Source organism: Balaenoptera musculus, chromosome 20, assembly GCF_009873245.2.
Source record: "Balaenoptera musculus isolate JJ_BM4_2016_0621 chromosome 20, mBalMus1.pri.v3, whole genome shotgun sequence".
NCBI lineage: Eukaryota > Metazoa > Chordata > Mammalia > Artiodactyla > Balaenopteridae > Balaenoptera > Balaenoptera musculus.
Window position 1 is genome coordinate 19,160,731 of NC_045804.1, and position 21,113 is coordinate 19,181,843.

General features: G+C 40.0%; 1 protein-coding gene across 1 annotated transcript in view; it reads right to left on the reverse strand.

The window, feature by feature from the left end:
• Positions 1-21,113, reverse strand: part of IKZF3 (IKAROS family zinc finger 3) — an 81,134-nt gene that overhangs the window by 43,785 nt on the left and 16,236 nt on the right. The window contains exons 2-3 of the mRNA XM_036837045.1: positions 17,299-17,352; positions 14,468-14,569 (exon numbers count right to left, since the gene is read on the reverse strand). Coding sequence (XP_036692940.1) covers positions 14,468-14,569; positions 17,299-17,352 — 156 coding nt within the window. The remainder of the gene's footprint in view (positions 1-14,467; positions 14,570-17,298; positions 17,353-21,113) is intronic.

A 21,113-nucleotide genomic window follows, 5' to 3' on the forward strand; every position in this document is an offset into this window, starting at 1 on the left:
ACATTACAGTATCTCAGTGACATTTTACATCCCACAGGAAAGTCTCAATATCCTCTGTATTCAGTGAAGTGCCTATGATACTCCCAGCACTCACTCAATGCTAAACAAACATAAAGACTTGGGGAACCCTGGGTTATTTCCTACTGCTCAAGACCAGTCTGACAACAGTTGGAGTTGGTCGTTACTAAGAAGAGAAATAATAATTGTTCATAGGAGTCAATGACCAGGCTGGAAAAACAACTCTCAACCTCTTCAAAAATCTAGATGGGTTATATCACTTCTTAGGTAGGTATTTTTAGAAAGATGTAAACGTGGGCTACTAGGGCTCTTTTTTTCAAAAAGTTTGTAATGTAATGGAATGAAAGTTTGTCATGCACAAACAATTCCAGGTGGATAGAGTATAATTAGGCTTAAATAACTATTAATTAAACACACTCCAAAAACTCAGCTCTAAGACCACACTTGGGGGAGCTGGGACAGTGCAAGCAGTCCTCATGGAGGAAACAAACTGGAGTTGATTTAAATATCTCCAGTGCATCAGTCTACTAGGTTTAAATTTTCAGGAAGAAGGGAGGAACCAACTAAGTGGTAAACACAACACTGAATCCACATATGGTTTTATTTGTGACCAATTAATTTATATAAGTTATAGTGGCGCAGAGATATACCCACAGTATATGTGTATGATAAACAGAGCTGTTAGTGATGTATATTTTTCTAATTTTAAAAATAACAGTGTTAGGGACTTCCCCAGTGGTCCAGTTTAAAGAATCCACCTTCCAATGCAGGGGATGTGGGTTCAGTCCCTGGTCAGGGAACTAAGATCCCACATGCCGCGGGGCAACTAAGCCCGTGCGCCACAACTACTGAGCTGGCATACCTCAACTAGAGAGCCTGTGTGCCACAAAATACAGAGCCCGCATGCTCTGGAGCCCACCCGTCCCAACTAGAGTGAAGCCCATGCGCCGCAATGAAGAGCCCGCGTGCCGCAACTAAGACCCAATGCAGCCAAAAATAAATAAAATAAATAAATCTTAAAAAAAAAAATAGTGTTAGACTCCCCATTGATGCCCTTTTGATATGCTTACATGAACCTTGTTCCTTTCAAGGTCCAAAAGCTTTCTTACATCATCACACAATAAATGTATACACTAGGCCAAGAGTCGGCAAACTACGGTTTGCAGGCCAAATCTGACCCACTTACTGCCAGTTTTTTTTTTTTTTCTGGTTTTTTCACCCCCCTCAAGATTTTATTATGAAATTTTCAGAAATACAGAGAAGTTGAAAGAATTTTACAGTTAACAACCATTTAACCACCCCTGCATTCTATCACTAATGCCAGTTTTTTGGTTTTTTTTTAAACCTCAGTAAGGCTGTTTTAATTTTTATTTATTTATTTATTTATTTATTTATGGCTGTGTTGGGTCTTCGTTTCTGTGTGAGGGTTTTCTCTAGTTGCAGCAACTGGGGGCCACTCTTCATCGCAGTGCGCGGGCCTCTCACTATCGCGGCCTCTCTTGTTGCGGAGCACAGGCTCCAGACGCGCAGGCTCAGTAGTTGTGGCTCACGGGCCTAGTTGCTCCGCGGTATGTGGGATCTTCCCAGACCAGGGCTCGAACCCGTGTCCCCTGGATTGGCAGGCAGATTCTCAACCACTGCGCCACCAGGGAAGCCCCTAATGCCAGTCTTTATAAATAAAGTTATTGAATGCCATGTGCATTAATTTCTGTATCTGCTACAGCTGCTTTACACTACAACAGCAGAGTTGAGAAGCTGCAACAGAGATCGTATTGTCCACAAAGTCCAAGATATTTACTACCTGGTGCTTTGCAAAAAAATTTACCAACTCCTGCACTAGGTTCCTAGGAATATATTGTTTAAAAAAAAGATAAAAATATCTTTTTTTAAAAAAAATTAATTATTTATTTATGGCTGCACTGGGTCTTCGTTGCTGCACGCGGGCTTTCTCTAGTTGCAGCGAGCAGGGGCTACTCTTCGTTGCGGTGCGTGGGCTTCTCATTGCGGTGGCTTCTCTTGTTGTGGAGCATGGGCTCCAGGCACACGGGCTTCAGTAGTTGCAACACGCGGGCTCAGTAGTTGTGGCTCACGGGCTCTAGAGCTCAGGCTCAGTAACTGCGGCACACGGACTTAGTTGCTCTGTGGCACGTGGGATCTTCCTGGACCAGGGCTCGAACCCGTGTCCCCTGCATTGGCAGGCGGATTCTTAACCACTGCGCCACCAGGGAATTCCAAAAATATCTTTTTATCTTATGGGAAACAAGTAAATTTAACTTAAATGTTTATACCTTTAAAAAGTTTTTTTTCCAAATATTTTATTTTGCTTCTCAAACAACAATTCTAGTTGGGTAAAGATTTTTCCCTCTAAAAATTTAGTCTGCCTTTCCACTAGAGAAAAATAAAGTGTTTCTAATTTTTCTATAAGGTAATTTTCTAAGAGTTGGAAAATTAGAAAGATGCACATGATATGTTTAAATATGTAAATTAAACATGACAGCAATTATTCTGAATTTAAAACATTCCATGACCGGTCTTAGTTTCTAAAACGTTTTAGAGGACATTAAAAAATACTTCCACTAAATTTAAACAGACTAAGATCCTCTAAAGCATACTTTAAAGTTATTTATAATCATTATTATATTATAGCTAAATTTCCCTAACTACCTTTAAAAGTATAATCCTAATTCTAGTCTTAATGTTTCCCTATGCTGAATATGGCAGAAGTGCCTTAATACATATTAAGATACATTATTATATAACTTTTACCAGGTAATGCTACTTTTCAGTTCTGTTATTTTATAATTTAGCATATATAATTTGTATATACTGATCATATTATATCTTTTGAAAAAGCAGAGGCCTGGTAACAACCTTTCCCCAGATACATGACCCAGATTAAGTGTCAGCATTACATTATATTACATTACAGTACAGTAATCAGTTTGGAGCTTAATCATGAAATGATGAATTAATTTTTCAATGCTAAAGTTAGCCTATTCATTTTTTTCTAAGTCAGGCTTAGCAGAAAGAACTGTTTCTTCTCTTTTCCAAATTATTTAGAATGATTGATTGTATCGTCTAGTCTCTACCAGGAACTACATGACACTCCCAGACCCCTAACAACTGAGAAAAATACACAGGTATCCCATTAATCCACTGACACGTAGTTGGAGGTAAGGTGATAGAAACGGCATAGGCGTCACAGCAGTTGAAGATGATCCTTGGAAGCACTTCTGGAGCAGGGTCAAAACACAGAGGCCAGGAATCTATTGTATGGATTCCTAGAGAAGTGCTGTACCACATGGCTTTTAATAATATTTGTTCCAAATTCCTATTGTTGAATGGAATTATTTGGTTTGTTGTTTATACTTGAGTATTTCATCTGTTTTTTCCCCCCGACTAGCTGAAAACATAAAACTCATAGGCTACTTCTGAACTCAGAACAAATTCTAACATAAATTATAAATTCCCAGACCAAAAGTTGTATAGGGATCATCATTTCAAACCTAAACTTCATGATGTTTCCTAGCAGAACTCAGAAACCCTAACTCGGAAGAATGCCAGCCAAAGGCACAGTTATCATTTGCCTCTTTCTGAGTGTGACTCCATGGATGTCACTTTCAAAAAGTTTCACGAAGCTGGTAGAACACCATATGCCTTTCCTCAGCACAAATGACCACATCCTGTGCCAGGCAGCATTTTTCAGTCTCTGTGGTTGAGAACTGGTACAAATTAATGTATAGCCAGGCAGAGCTGGAATATTAGTTGAAGCTGTGATTTGAGTCTCAGAAGTTTTAGACATAGAACTCCATTTCTTGGTCCTTAAGAATCTAAGACAAAAGAAGAAGACCTGGAGAAACAATTTTTGTCTTCTTCTTTTCTTCCTTTAAGGAAAAAAATGTGTGTGTGTGTGTGTGTGTATTTTTTTTTAACGAAACAAATATCTACTGCACACCTACTATGGGCCAAGTACTATTCTAGGTGTTGCAAATACCTAGAGAGAAAAAGAAAACTCAAGATCCTGGCTCATGAAGGGTGGAGGGAGAGACACAATAAACAAATAAAACTCCAAAATTATCCATTGCAAAGTGCCATGCAGAGAATTAAAATAGCCTACTGCATTAAAATAACTGGGTTGTCAAGGAAAGTCTCTCTGAAGAAATGACATTAAGATGAGATTTGAGTGATATTCACAAAGCAATAGTGATAAGATTTAGCAACATAAATATTAGTATAAAATGTTTGCAATGCTAATATAAATATAGTGCTCAAAATTCCAAAAAAAGCCTGGAAGTATTCCATAATGCTAATACAGACTATATTTGGGTGGTAGGATAGAAGTGGGTTTTTCTTTTTTCTTTCTACTCCTATGAACTTTCCAAGCTGTGGTAAAACACAAAAATGTATTTAGTCTTTGTCCCCAATTCCTTACACAGAGTTCCTAAAACCCTTGAAATTTACTGAGTTGTAAGAGTGTCTTCTGCTATTCATAACAAGCCCCTTTCAATCACACCTGAGTTTATGCTACTGAGGTGACTTAGGGTGCAGCCCCTAGAAAGCCTCAGGATGGGTTGGTCACCAGAAAGACCAAGTGATTAGAGGGTTGGAACTTTCAGCCCCACCCACCAACCTCCAGGAAAGGGACTAGAGATTGAGCTCTATAAAAACTCTTGAACTGTAAGATTCAGAGAGCTTCTGGTGAAGACACCAAGCTGCTGAGAAGATGGTATGCCCAGAGAGGACATGGAAGCTCTGCACCCTCCCACCCCATAGCTTGCCCTATGCACCTCTTCCATTTGGCTGTTCCTGAGTTGTGTCCTTTATGATAAACCAGTAATAGTATGTAAAGTGCTTTCCTAAGTTCTATGAGTCATTCTAACAAATTATCAAACCTGAGTGGGGGTTGTGTGAAAACCTGAATTTGTAGTCAAGTTGGACAGAAGTGCAGGAAACCTGGGGACCTGGTACTTTCAAGTGGTGTCTGAAGTGAGGACAGTCCTGTGGGACTGAGCCCTTAACCTGTGGGTTCTGCGCTAACTCTAGAAGTTAGTAGCAGAATTGAATTGATGGTGAATTGGTGTCTGAAGAATCAGTTGTTGGTGTTGGAAACATCCCACAATAGGTGTCATGGGTGGGATTTGCTAGAATAGTCCTGGCTCATGGAAACATATGGTTTGGGAAGAAAAAGGAAGAAAAAGCAGGGGATGAAGAACCTCTGATTCCTGGCTACATGGTCACCCGTGTTATGGAGCAGCAGTTGTGCTGTGATCAGTTACTAAAAGTAAAATTACCAAGGGTATTCAGAGGTGGATCCAACTCTTGGGAAGTTGACTCACTGGATATGTGTAGAAATGCAAACTAATAAGAGAAAAGCAAAATGTACAATTCCTTGGTTACTGTTATCTGCAAAGCCAAAATGAAATGAAAAGAGAGTTCTGGGTCAGACCTTGATGATAAACCAAGCTCAGATTTCAGTTGGTTTGTGCTTCAGATACTAGGCTCAAAGATTCCCCCAAAAGGAAAAATTATGTGGGAACAGTAGAGAGTACCTCTAAGACTTCTGGTCACCAAGAAGGTAGTTCATGTGGCGGGAAGGCAAAACCAAGAAACTACTGAAACCAGGGGGTAGGGTGTGAAGGAGTTGTCTTATTTTGTGAATCAGTATCATCAGCTTCCTGAAGAACCTTTACTAAAATGGATTGTGAGAGTGACTAACTTAGGGGCATTGTCTTTAGTTTTGAATGCTGCAGAGTGGAAGAGCATGTCTGGGTTGATCCAGGACCCACAGCTCACTACGGAACAATGGCAGATGATTATACATGATCCACAAACACAGCACGTTTTTCCTGAGGGAATGGTCAGCCTGGTTGACTGGATAAAAGCCACTGTAAGGTCTGTCTACCCTGAGAAAGAGGACTGTCCAACTCCCTATATAAGTGCCAAGTAGAACAACCCAGATGAAGCAGCTGATATGTTTCATATGTAAGCCATATGGGACTGACTTTGTGATAACCAAGATAGTCACTCACTAAATATGCCTATTACCCAGGTCTTGGTAAATGCTGTGGATTAAGGGGGTGTTCTACGCATGTACATGTTGTAAATAGTATGGTAAAGTTGGTGCAGCCACAGGAGGAAATGGGAACAAGGTCTGGAAGGAAGAAGTTTATTATACTCATAGGGTCCATAGAGGGGGTCACCACATACCACACAGGGCCACAGGGGGAAGCACCAGTGTCAGTCAGGATGCAGAAAAGAGGAAGGAAAATCCTAGGCTAGAGCCTTCACTGGAGTTTCCGAGAAAAGGCAAGGCAGGCAGGATAAACAGTTTAGGACTGCCTGGTTTGAATAATTCCAGCAGGCTTTGGGACACAGGAGTGGTCTCTAGTTGTCTGCTACTTGGCCCTGGATTGATTTCAGACAGGGGAAATATTAGTTCAGTTCATGAGATTTAGATAAGGAGATGGTTGGGGGGTATGGACTCTGGATTGGTTGGTTTATATATGAAAAGCATGCTCCTGGCCAAGTCCTTTGCTGTCTCTAAGAACTAGCTATCCCTGGGAAGGGCAGTCTTTCCCTGGGTCTGTAAGGTCCCCGAACATCAAAGCATCAAATATACAGAAAATAAGAAAATATAGTTAATAAAACTGGCCCTGTGATGAATAGATGCCAAAAAGACAAATACAGAATCTAAGAAAACACAGAACAGGGGACCTCTTTTGCATGGGCATCCCATTTAATATTACTGCTTCCAGATCAAGCAACAGTCTGAGAAGCCTTATTGAATCTGCTGTCTCAGCTTCCTCTCTTGTGTCTTTCAGATGCTAATAAAAACATTAGGTTAATTAACAAGAAAATGAGGAGAGGCAGAAGGGAGAGTCAAGGGATTTGTCCCATCAAGGTAGAAAATTGTAAATGGTTATCAAGAAGTAAAATGAATAAAGGAAACATTGATAGGGCCAAAATAAAGAAGAAAAAGAGAGGGGAGAGTTAAGGGACTCATTTCAGCAGGATGAAAATCTTTAGATAGTTATCAAGAAATGGGATAAATAAAATGGACATTGATAGAGTTGAAACAACGGTCTTAATATAGCACTATAGAAAGTTGGGTGGACCAAAAGGACCCCCTGCTAGTTCCTCTACTTTAAAGGGCCCTGAACAAGTCCACTCAATTCACTCCAGTGTAAAAACTAGAAGGCAAAGATAGCAATGAGAAATCTGACCTGAAATCACCTAGGGCAACGGGCAGGTTAATCTTTGTCATAACAAAAGAGCCAGGGTCCCCTGGCTCAACCTCTCACTAGGGACCCAAATTCTTTTGCACATGAAGAGATAAAATAGTCAGGGGGGGTGGAGAAGAAAAGTTTCTGGAACTCCCTGACATGGGTACCTCATGCACTGTGCTACCAGAACATGTTAGTGAAGCCCTAAAGGGGGCTCCGATTAGATTGAGAGAATATAGAAATGTAAGGGTTGATAGGATTAAGGTGGTAGTTTGGATGAAAACTGGGATGTTTTAAACAAGCTTTACATGGAGAAATTGTGTCTCCTTTACCTGAATGTTTTATGAGAATGGATATTATGTCCAACTGGGGAACATCTCTCTTACCTAATACTGTAAAACCAAAACCTGTTGATGAAGTCCTATGGAGGTTACAGTTAGGAATATAAGGGTTGCAATAAAAAAAAAAATGGGCCAAAGACCTAAATAAACATTTCTCCAAAAAAGACATACAGGCACATGAAATGTGCCCCTACAGGCACATGAAATGCCAACAGGCACATGAAAAGATGCTCAACATAGATAATTATTAGAGAAATGCAAATCAAAATTACAGTGAGGTACCACCTCACACTGGTCAGAATGGCCATCATAAAAAGTCTACAAATAACAAATGCTGGAGAGGGTGTGGAGAAAAAGGAACCCTCCAACACTGTTGGTGGGAATGTAAATTGGTGCAGTCACTATGGAAAACAGTATGGAGGTTCCTCAAAAAACTAAAAATAGAGTTCCCATATGATCCGGCAATCCCACCCCTGGGCATGTATCCAGACAAAACTATAATTCGAAAAGATACATACACCCCAATGTTCATAGCAGCACTATTTACAATAGCCAAGACATGGAAGCAACCTAAATGTCCATGGACAGATGAATGGACAAAGAAGATGTGGTATATATACACAATGGAATACTACTCAGCCACAAAATAGAATGAAATAATGCCATTTGCAGCAACATGGATGGGCCTACAGATTGTCATACTAAGTGAAGTAAGTCAGACAGAGAAAGACAAATACATATGATATCACTTATATGTGGAAGCTAAAATATGACACAAATGAACTTATTTACGAAATGGAAACAGATTCACAGATATAGAAAACAAACTTACAGTTACCAAAGGGGAAAGGGGGTGGGGGAGGGATAAATTAGGAATTTGGGATTAGCAGATACAAGCTACTATATATAAAATAGATAAACAACAAAGTCCTACCGTATGGCACAGGGAACTATATTCAATATCCATTTTGTAATAAATCAAAACGGAAAATAACATTAAAAAGAATATGTATATATATGTATAACTGAATCAATTTGCTGTACACCAGAAACTAATAGAACATTGTAAATCAACTATACTTCAATTTTTAAAAAAGGAATATAAGGGTTGGTTGATTAAGGTGAAAGTTTGGAGGAAAATTGGTATGTCCGAAGTGGTTGTACCTCTTTTACCTGAATGTATTATGGGTATGGATATTGTGTCTGACTGGGGAACTACTTTGTAAAACAGGAGGCCTGTAAATCTATCCTTCAAGCGATATTAATTGGACATGCTGAATGAGGATGGATAAGATTGCCCAAGTCCACACAGTGTAGAAGAGAAGCTGGAGTGCTGGTGCGGACAAATTCTGTGCGATAGCTCTATGTAGAACATAGATTGGGGCTTAAGGCAAAAGCCTGGGAGAGCTTCCCAGTGACAACTATGGGGAGGATGGAATAGAGAATTTCTATTTGAGAGGCAATTAGTAGGCTGATATCAGACATTAATTGAAACTGCCCCTATGATTGCAGGACAAAAAATAATCTTAATATCTGAAACACCCATGACGTCTTAGGAGATGTCAGAAAAATGCTCTAATGGGGAGGGCAATGCCCAGAAGAGTTCCATAATGAAATGCAAATGGTTTATACAGGATTGTGCTACAAGGGGAATGTAAGCAGGAGATACTCACAAGCAGGGAGGCTCTTTTCTCCTAGGACTGACTTTTGAACTGTGTAAGGAGCTGCCGGATTCTATCGTCACTTGGACAGTACCCTATAAACAGCTCTTGACTGACCAACAAAACGCTGCTTGGTTTATGGATGGCAGTTCCAAGGTAAAGGTGATTTACCAACCACCAAGGTAAATGGCCAATATCCTGTTTGGAAGACTACCACTCTGATTGAAGAAGGTAAAAACAAATCAGTTTGGTGGGATGAATTACATGCTGTTTACCTAACAGGGATGGAAGAATCGAACAACAATGAAAGCCTCTATGTTTTGGTTTTTACCTGACTCATGAGTGATGGCCAATGGTCTGGCCATACCGATAAGCAGAGGGCTATGGAAGTCTGGTCTATTAAAGGGAGGTCCATATGGACCATAGCCCTATGGAAATCACTATGGGAATTGGACGGGTACATTAAAGTAGGACAGGTTGATGCCTAACGGAAGAAACCCCTTCCAGGATTGGATGATGACCAATCATCCATGGATATTATGGAGGTATTAGCTTGAGGCGGCCACTTGGGTCCATGAAATAAGTAGACATTTGGGGACCAAAGCAGTGCAGAGGGCTGAATCTGGACATATTCCTTTTGTACCCTCTGAGGCTCAAAATGCCAACAAGAACTGTTCAGTATGCCAACAAGAAAAACAGAGGCTGCAGATGGCTATGGGGGAGATTCCTCAGGGGGAAGACCCCACACACAGCTGGAAGTGGATTACACTGAACCAATGTCAGTAGCCCCAGTGGGCTACAAATGGGTTTTGATAGAATAGGCGTTGACTCTGGACTGGGCTTTGCTTACCTGGTGGTAGATGCAAATGGTCCAAGTACTATAAAAGAACCGGAACATAAGATATTGCACCCATTTGGACCACCAAATCACATTTATTCAGAGCAAGGAACACACTTTACAGCTCATAATATCAAATAATGAGTAGGCAGAGAGATATTCTCCTCAGAATAATAGTTTCATAGAGAATTGGAACAGGCAGTTGAAACATTGGTTGTTTAAAACAGGGGGAGATGTAGGCACGAAAGGTTGGTTTATATGTCTTCAAGAGTGTGTGTTCACCTAAGGTAAACTATGGACTTTGGGTGATTGTCATGTGTCAATGTAGGTATGTCAAAAGTACCACTCTGGTGGGGTATGGTGATAATGGGGGAAGGCTATGCATATGTGGGGGCAAGGGGCTTATGGGAAATCTCTGTATCTTCCCTGAAATTTTGCTGTGAACCTAAAACTGCTCTAGAAAATAAAGTCTTAACAATTTAAAAAAAAAAAAAAAAAAAAAAAAAAAAAAAAGAGTGTGTGTTCAGGGACTTCCCTGGTGGCACAGTGGTTAAGAATCTGCATGCCAACGCAGGGGACACAGGTTCGAGCCCTGGTCTGGGAAGATCCCACATGCCACGGAGCAACTAAGCCCGTGCGCCACAACTACTGAGCCCGCACGCCTAGAGTCGGTGCTCCACAACAGGAGAAGCCACCGCAATGAGAAGCCCACGCACAGCAACGCAACTAGAGAAAGCCCGCACATAGCAACGAAGACCCAACGCAGCCAAAAATAAATTAATTAATTAATTTTAAAAGAAGAGTGTGTGTTCACACTCAACATAAGAGGAGCTAAGGCAGTGTTGTCCCCACTAGATAGACTCCTCTGTTTTTCTGGTGGATCTGGGGAAGAGACGGTGGGGAGAGGCTCCTAGTATGACTATGCAATTTCTTCCATGGGAGGAAGATGATGGTATGACTATATGATTCTTTCCAAGGAGAGAGGACACTGGTATGATAACTATACTTTTTTTTTCTTCTCCACATACCTCAACTTTCTCTTTCCTATCTGATGCCCTGTAGTCACAGGACCAGGGATGCAACTACAAGTGCCAGAAACAGGGATGATTCCTAAGCAAGAAACTGTAACTATAGTTTTAAACCTTTATGTCAGAATTCCTAAAGGCCTGATAAGGCAGGTTGTGTCTTCATTCCATTTGGCAAAATCAAGGTTAACACTGAAAGTAGCCACTGCCTGGTGGTAAAAATAGCCCACTAGTTCTGTACCTAAGTAACTCTACCTTATATGAATAGAAGTGAACTCAAGGGGAGGCACTTACTAGACTAGTATTGTTGCCTGAAATCTAGAACATCACAGTAGCTGAATCTAAAGTTCCTTCTAAAGGTGGAAAAGTTTAAGTATAAATAAATGGAGAGAAGGAGGAATAGTAGTTGAGGGCAAAGGAATGAATCAATGGGCTATGCAATGAAGGAAATCCAATATTATATTACAATCTCAATAGAGACTCAGAGCAAGGGAATAATATTGTGTTTTAGCTTAGTTATACCAGATGCTTGAAAAGATGAAGCCATGTATTGCTGAGACCACTACTGCATTTGGAACCTGACAAGATCAAATGGAAGCCTGCAAATCTGAGCGGTCTCACCCTAGAAGACATTTTCATATGCTATGATGATGGACTGGACTAATTAATGACTGAGTGTGACTCTAGTAATGTGCCAGTATGTTTTGACTTCTGTGATGCATTTGCTGTAAGAGATTCATGGTCAAAGACTACATTTGGTCTTTGTCCCAGGTTCCTGGTACGAAGTTCCTAAAACCCTTGAAATTTCCTGAGTCATAAGAGTGTCTTTTGCTATTCATAACAAGCCCCTTTTAATCACACCTGAGTTTATGCTGAGGTGACTTAAGGTGCAGCCCCTAGATAGCCTCAGAATGGGTTGGTCACCAGAAAGACCAAGTGATTAGAGGGTTGGAACTTTCACGCACCAACCTCCAGGAAAGGGCCTGGAGATTGAGCTCTATAAAAACTCTTGAACTGTAAGATTCAGAGAGTGTCTGGTGAAGACATCAAGCTGCTTAGAAGGTGGTGTGCCCAGAAAGGGCATGGAAGCTCTGCACCCTCCCATCCCATAGCTTGCCCAATGCACCTCTTCCATTGTCTGTTCCTGAGTTGTGTCCTTTATGATAAACCAGTAATAGTATGTAAAGTGCTTTCCTAAGTTCTGTGAGTCATTCTAACAAATTATCAAACCTGAGGGTGGGGGTGGTTGTGGGAAATCCTGAATTTGGAGTCAAGTTGGACAGAAGTGCAGGTAACCTGGGGACCTGGTACTTTTAAGTGGTGTCTGAAGTGAGGGCAGTCTTGTGGGACTGAGACCTTAACCTGTGGGTTCTGCACTAATTCTAGAAGTTAGCATAAGAATTGAATTGAATTGAATTACTGGATGCCCAGTTGGTGTCCGGAGAATTGGAGAACTGGTGGAAAATATCCCATACAAACTTTCTATCATGAACATGTATTACTTTTATAATGGAAAAGAGTAAAATAAACATATTATTTTAAAAATGAAATACAAAAAGACAACCCACAGAATGGGATAAAATATTTGCAAATGAAGCAACCTACAAGAGATTAATCTCCAAAATATACAAACAGCTCATGCAGCTCAATACCAAAAAGACAAACAACCCAATCAAAAAATGGGCAGAAGATTGAAATAGACATTTCACCAAAGAAGACATAAAGATGGTCAAAAAGCACATGAAAAGATGCTCAACATCACTAATTATTAGAGAAACGCAAATCAAAATTATGATGAGGTACCACCTCACACTGGTCAGAATGGCCATCATGAAAAAGTCTACAAACAATAAATGCTGGAGAGGGTGTGGAGAAAAGGGAACCCTCCTACACTGTTGGTGGGAATGTTAATTGGTACAGTCACTATGGAGAACAGTATGGTGGTTCCTTAAAAAACTAAAAATAGAGCTACCATATGATCCAGCAACCCCACTCCTGGACATATATAAAGAGAAAATCATAATTTGAAAAGATACATGCACCCCAATGTTCATTGCAGCATTATTTACAGTAGCCAGGACATGGAAACGACCTAAATGTCCATCAACAGATGAATGGATAAAGAAGATGTGGCACATATATACAGTGGAATATTACTCATCCATAAAAGAACAAAATTGAGTTATTTGTAATGAGGTGGATGGACCTAGAGTCTGTCATACAGAGTGAAGTAAGTCAGAAAGAGAAAAATACCATATGCTGACGAATGTATGTGGAATCTAAAAAAAAGGTACTGATGAACCTAGTGGTAGGGCAGGAATGGAGATGCAGACATAGAGAATGGACTTGAGGACACAGTGGGGGAAGAGGAAGCTGGGACAAAGTGGGAGAGTGGCATTGACGTGTATGCACTACCAAATGTAAAATGGATGGCTGGTAGGAAGGTGCTGCACAGCACAGGGTGATCAGCTCAGCGCTTTGTGATGACCTAGAGGGGTGGGATAGGGAGGGTGGGAGGGAGGCTCAAGAGGGAGGGGATATGGGGATATATGTGTACAAATAGCTGATTCACTTTGTTGTGCAGCGGAAACTAACACAGCATTGTAGAGCAATTATACTCCAATAAAGATGAAAAAAAAAAAGATGTGGTATGTATATACAATGGAATATTAGCCATAAAAAAGAATGAAATAATGCCATTTGCAGCAACATGGATGGGCCTAGGGATTGTCATACTGAGTGAAGTAAGTCAGACAGAGAAAAACAAATATCATATGATATCACTTATATGTGGAACCTAAAAAAGAATGGTACAAATGAACTTATTTACAAAAACAGAAATAGAGTCACAAATGTAGAAAACAAACTTATGGTTACCAAGGGGGAAGGAGGGGGAGGGATAAACTGGGAGATTGGGATTGACATATACACACTACTATATATAAAATAGATAATAAGAGGCTACTGTATAGCACAGGGAACTCTACTCAGTAATCTGTAATGACCTATATGGGAAAAGAATCTAAAAAAGAGTGGATATATGTATATGTATAACTGATTCACTTTGCTGTACAGCAGAAACTAACACAACATTGTAAATTAACTATACTCCAATAAAAATTAATTTTAAAAAATTTAAAAAAAGAAGTATAACTTGAACACTGAATAAGCACCTTAAATTCTCAAAATTTGCTGACATCCTGTAGCAAATTATTAAATGTAAATATTTGTAAAGTGAACAAAACTGATTTCCTTCGAACTCAACCCACAAATGCAAGTTTTCCTTGGAGATTTCCTGATTTCTTCTCCATGTTGAGCCTGAACGATATCTTTAGTTTCTGGTCTATACACTACGGCTCACCTCCTATGTCTTCATCTTGATTGGCTGGGCCTTCCGTACCATCCACATTTTCTGTTTCATGAGGTTTGGTTAAATCGTAGTCATGCAAAAGCACCGAACCTTCTAGGAGATAAGAAGAATTTTAACTATGCAGTCAACTTTAAAGGATTTTTATAAACATGTATTAAGTAAGACTCCTATTTCAGCTTCACCCAATCCCTTAGTGATAGACAATATTGCTTTCACATACACCCAAGAAAGATATATGTGAAAACTCTTGAGGTTTAGAAAGATGCCCAAGGTTCATGTGCCTTTCCATTAGACATCATTTTCTTGACTATTTCTTTCACCTGAGTTAAAATGCACTCAAGTTCCTTTGGATTGAAATTCTCTCTCCTTTGGTATATCTCAGAATATTCGGTAGGCTGCTATTGCTAGTTAAGACCAAGAAATATTAACATATAGTGATGAGAAATACTGAGTCTGAAACTACTGGCATAACTCAATTTGAGAAAGATGCTTTCCTGAGAGGAAGCCTGTAAGCTTCTGTACCAAATCCTATTTTCCCTTTCTGTTCACATTATAAATGTGATTCTGTGGAAAGCATATTGGCTCCCAAATTCCTTTATTTCATCAAACATTTACTAAATGTTGACAAGGCTACAGATATGAATAGGTTATAATTCCTGTCTTCAAGGAGCTTATACTTTACAGATGTAGATAAAACAAATGCACAACTATAATGCAAGACTCAGGCCTATAATGTAGACTCGGACACGAGATTAAGGGGAAAAAAAGTGTTATGGGAGTTCCTAAGTAAAAGGCAGTAGACATAATAAAAGCATGGTTAGGGGCTTCCCTGGTGGCACAGTGGTTGAGAGTCTGCCTGCTAATGCAGGGGACACGGGTTCGAGCCCTGGTCTGGGAGGATCCCACATGCCGCGGAGCAACTAGACCCGAGAGCCACAATTACTGAGCCTGCGCGTCTGGAGCCTGTGCTCTACAACAAGAGAGGCGGCGATAGTGAGAGGCCCGCGCACTGCAATGAAGAGTGGCCCCCGCTTGCCGCAACTGGAGAAAGCCCTCACACAGAAACGAAGACCCAACACAGCCATAAATAAATAAATAAAATTAAAAAAAAAAAAAAAAAAAGACAGAGCTGGAAAATACATTTAAAAAAAAAAAAGCATGGTTAAATAAACAGCAAACTTAACAAAAATCAAGTTTAACAAAAATATAATTTTGTACAATAAATATTGATAATATTAGAAGTAAGGAAGAAGGCAAGACGTAGCTGGAATTATTTCACATATAAGCACGGTAGCTTAACAAAAAGATGATAACAAAGGAAATGAACAGAAAAGATACCCGCTTGCTATCAAACTCCTTCCCAATTTTCAATAAAATATTTGCCGAGAATCTATTACATGCAACAAATAAAGACACTGAATCCTGTGGCACTAAGGAGGGGCTGAAATAAGAGAGGTGATTAGAAACTGCAGGGGCTTCCTTTCAGCTGCAGGCATGACTGAACACATGGAGCAGGACATTTTACTGGCATGTAGGAGTAAAATGGAAACATATTACATAAAATCCATGACTAAGAGGTCCTGAAAATGTGGTCATCATGGACTCAGGTTTTGATTTATAGGTAAAGTTTCTCTTTTCTGCATATTATAACATATACTCTTAGACAGTAAGACTCTAAATAGTTTACTTTTCTCAAGCCTGAAATAATGGACATAAAGTGCACGCCTGAACAACTAATATGAGGTACAGGTTCAATTAAAACATAAGGTTAGGGCTTCCCTGGTGGTGCAGTGGTTAAGAACCCGCCTGCCAATGCAAGGGACACGGGTTCAAGCCGTGGTCCAGGAAGATCCCACATGCCACAGAGCAACTAAGCCTATGCGCCACAACTACTGAGTCTGTGCTCTAGAGCCCGCAAGCCACAACTACTGAGCCCACGTGCCACAACTACCGAGCCCGCGTGCCTAGAGCCCGTGCTCCACAACAAGAGAAGCCACCACAATGAGAAGCCCGCACACTACAACGAAGAGTAGCCCCGGCTCGCCGCAGCTAGAGAAAGCCCGCGCGCAGCAACAAAGACCCAATGCAGCCATAAATAAATAAATAAATAAATAAATATTTAAAAGTCAAAAACCAAAAAACATAAGGTTACAACTCACAGTAATATAACAAGGCACTTAAGTGGTAAATTTTGTAATGTAGCAAAAGCTTTGTTTCAAACAAAGTGAGTTAATCAATGGAGAAAACACAGAAGTTATTTTTAGGAAATAGATTATTTTAAATGTTTATAGTTTATTCTGGAGCAGGAGTCAGCAAACTGTGGCCTGAGGCCAAATCTAGCCATGGTCTGTTTTTGTATGGACCCAGGAGGTAGGAATGGTTTTTACAGTTTTAAAGGATTGTAAAAAACATAAAGAGGAATATGCAACAGAGACCATATATGGCCCACAAAGTCTAAAATATTTACTCTCCGGCCCTTTACAAAAAGTTTGCTGACCACTGTTCCTGAGTGAAAAGCACAAGTTGTTCAAATATAAGCTACTATATTATTCAACAAAAACTGTCTTTATTCAAACCAATCAGTTGAAAAGATTTGAAAAGAAAATAAAAAACCAGTGATTAACGTTAGGTAGATGGTTTGGCTCTGTGATGCCAAAGAACTTATATGATCTAAATGGATATGTTATTTTTGTATCAGGAAGAGAAAACCACATTTTTTCCCCAACACATTTCCATAGCATTTTTATTGCAATCAGAATATTCCTCTTCCTTTGGTCTATTCAGTAAAGGTGTATTTTTAGAGTGGAAAGACCTGATGTTACCTGTGGGCACAGACTGCTCTTGAGTGCTTTTCAGTTCCACGTTTGGTTTAATATCTGAAAAGAAAAGGATTACAAATATTAGCTACTTACAGTAAAGTTTTTCAGATTTGAGCACTCTAAATTTAATAAGGATACTATTTTGGAAGACTTAGTTGCTGATTTCCTCTTCAGAGCAGGACTATTCTTTCTCTTTATCCTCCCTAAAATATGCCTCAAGGAGAATAAAAGGAATCCATGCAGCAATTATACTTTAAAGAGATTAAGAGGGGGCTTCCCTGGTGGCGCAGTGGTTGAGAATCTGCCTGCTAATGCAGGGGACACGGGTTCGAGCCCTGGTCTGGGAAGATCCCACATGCCACGGAGCAGCTGGGCCCGTGAGCCACAACTACTGAGCCTGCGCGTCTGGAGCCTGTGCCCCGCAACGGGAGGGGCCGCGATGGTGAGAGGCCCGCGCACCGCGATGAAGAGCGGTCCCCGCACCGCGATGAAGAGTGGCCCCCACTTGCCGCAACTAGAGAAAGCCCTCGCACAGAAACGAAGACCCAACACAGCCAAAAATAAATAAATAAATAAATTAAGTAGCTATAAAAAAAAAAAAAAAAAAAAAAAAGAGATTAAGAGGAACAAATTAGTACTTTGTATTTACCCACATACTTACCATTTCTGGTGCTTTTCATTTTTTCATAAAGACCTGAGTTCCTATCTGGTATTGTCTCTCTTCAGTCTAAAGAGCTTCCTTTAGCATTTCTAGTAGGGCAGCTGTGTGAATGACAACTTTTCTTAGTTTTCATTTATTTGGAAATATCTTTATTTTGCCTTCAATTTTTTTTTTTTTTTTTTGCCTTCAATTTTAAAGGTTGTTTTTACTTGACATAGAATTATGGGTTGACAGTTTTCTTCTGGCACTTTAAAGATGGCATTCCACTATCTTCTATCCTCTGTTGTTTCTGATGAGAAGTCAGTGATGTTTTGTATTGTTGTCTTCCTATATATATGTATTCTTTTTCTCTGAATGCTTTCAAGATTTTCTCCTGACTTTTGGTTTTTAGCAGTTTGACTATGATATGTCTAGGTGTGGTTTTATCTGCATTTATCCCACTTGGGTCCACCGAACTTTTTATGTGTAAAATTATGTTTTTCAGCAAACCTGAGAAATTTTCAGCCATTATTTCTTCAAATACTTTTTCTCCTCCATTCTCTTGCCCCTTTTCTTCTAGGACTTCATTTACATGTATGTTAGACTTTTTCATATTTTCCCACAGTTCCCTGAGGTTCTATTCTTTCCCCCCCCAAAGTTCTTTCCTCTGTTGCTCAGATTGAATATTTTCATTGATAAATCTTCAAGTTCACTTACTCTTTCTTCTCTCATCTTAATGTGCTGTCAAGCCTATCCAGTGAGTTTTCTATTTCAGATATTGTAATTTTTAGTTCTAGAATTTCCATTTTGTTCTTTTTTCTAGTCTCTCTGCTAGATTTCCTATTTGTTAATTCATTACAAGCATATTTTCCTTTGCATCTTTGAGTATAATTATTATACTTGTTTAAGATCCTTGTCCAATACCTATGTCACTTTGGGCTCAGTCACCTTTGGTTTCCTTTTCTCTTGAGTATGGGTCACATTTTCTTGTTTCTTCATATAACCTAAAAATTTTGGATTGTACCCTGGACATTATAAAGATATTACAGAATTTCTGGAGTCTGTTATGTTCCTTTGAAGCATGTAGATCTTTTCTTTGTTTATTTTACTTTTTAAAGCATGTAGTTAAACTCAAATTCTGTTTCATTTGTGGTGGGCAGCAGCTAGCATAACCAACTGTCCCAGTATACTTGGGATTGAGGATTTTCCCAGACCACAGAACTTACACAGCCTCAGGGAACCTGGGATAAGTTGGTCACTCTTGCAGAAGTGTAAACCTCTATTCAGTTACTTTCACCTTTGATGGATTGCTCAGGGTGTGACCCATACATGTGTAGTTCAAGGATTAGCTAAAGATTTGGTCCAGCCAGAGAATTTATACACAAAAAGCCCTCTCTGCCCTCTCCATTCTAGGATTTCCCCCTTTGCCTCCCAACTGTTGTGATTGCTATCGTTTTTTAAGCTAGTAAAACTATGGATTATCTACTCAAGTTTTGGTCACCCTGATGCTAAAACTGGGGCCTGCCCTTGGGCAAAAAAGCCATAAAAACAAGTTAGTAACAGGTATCAGATTTTTTTCATATTTTGTCCAGAACCTATAATTGTTATCTGTTGGAAGTTTGGTTCAATAGGAGGTACTCTTCTATTACTAGAAGTTGAAACTCTCGGGACTTCCCTGGTGCTTCAGTGGTTAAGAATATGCCTTCCAATGCAGGGGATATGGGTTCGATCCCTGGTCAGGGAACTAAGATCCCACATGCCATGGGGCAACTGAGCCCATGCACCGCAACTAGTGAGCCCAGTGCAGCCAAAAAAAAAAAAAGAAAGAAAGAAAGAAAGAAATTGAAACTCTCCTTTGTTCTTTTTTGTTTTTTTAATATTTATTTATTTATTTATTTGGCTGCACCAGGTCTTTAGTTGCAGCATGCAGGATCTTTGTTGCCGCGTGCAGGTTCTTTGTTGCGGGGTGTAGGGCTTCCCTGGTGGCGCAGTGGTTGAGAATCTGCCTGCCAATGCAGGGGACATGGGTTCAAGCCCTGGTCCGGGAAGATCTCACATGCCGTGGAGCAACTAAGCCCGTGCGCCACAACTACTGAGCTTGCGCTCTACAGCCCGCAAGCCACAACTACTGAGCCCGCGTGCCACAGCTACTGAAGCCCGCATGCCTAGAGCCCATGCTCTGCAACAAGAAAAGCTACCACACTGAGAAGCCCACGCACCGCAACGAAGAGTTGCCCCCGCTCGCCGCAACGAAGCCGCAACGCAGCCTAAAATAAATAAATAAATTTATATATAAAAAAAAAAACACAGCATCACTTCTGTGATATTCCTGTCAAATATGCACAACATGAATCTAAACGTGAGAAAACAAACTAACTGAGGGTAATTTACAAAATAACTGGCTTGTAATCCTCAAAAGTGTCAAGGTCCTGACAGACTGAGAAACTATTCCAGATGGAGAGTGAAGAGACGTGACAACTAAATGCAATGCATGATTCTGAGCTGAATCCTTCTGAAGTAAAGGACGTTATAGAAGCAACTGGAGAAATCTGAATGGGGTCTGAGGATTAAATGGTAGTCATGGGGACTTCCCTGGTTGTCCAACGGCTAAGACTCTGTGCTCCCAATGCAGGGGGCCCAGGTTCAGTCCCTGGTCAGGGAACTAGATCCCACATGCCGCAGCTAAGGTTTCACATGCCACAACTAAAAGATACCGCACCCAGCAACGAAGATCTCCCACTCCGCAACTAAGACCCGGCACAGCCAAATAAATAAACAAATATTTTAAAAAATGGTAGTCATAGATCAATGTTAATTTCCTGATTTTGATGGTTGTTTTGTGGTTATGTAGGAGAAGGTAGAACACACACTAAAGTATTCAAGGGTGATAGAGCTTCATGTCAGCAACTTACTCTCAAAATTTCCGGAAAAAAATAGTTTTTTGTACAGTATTGCAACTTTGCTGTAAGTTTGATAGTGGGTTTTTTTAAGTTTTTTTTTTTTTTTTAAGCTAACTGTGAAACTTTTAACTGCACACTAAAGGGATTCTGAACAGGAAAAAAAAAGAAAGAAAACTAGCTCAAAAGTTTCACATGAACAACCTTCATGTGAAAACACCTTTTAGTTACTACAGAGCAAGATGGCTTTTGATTTGGTGACCTAAAGGAAAAAGGTCCTG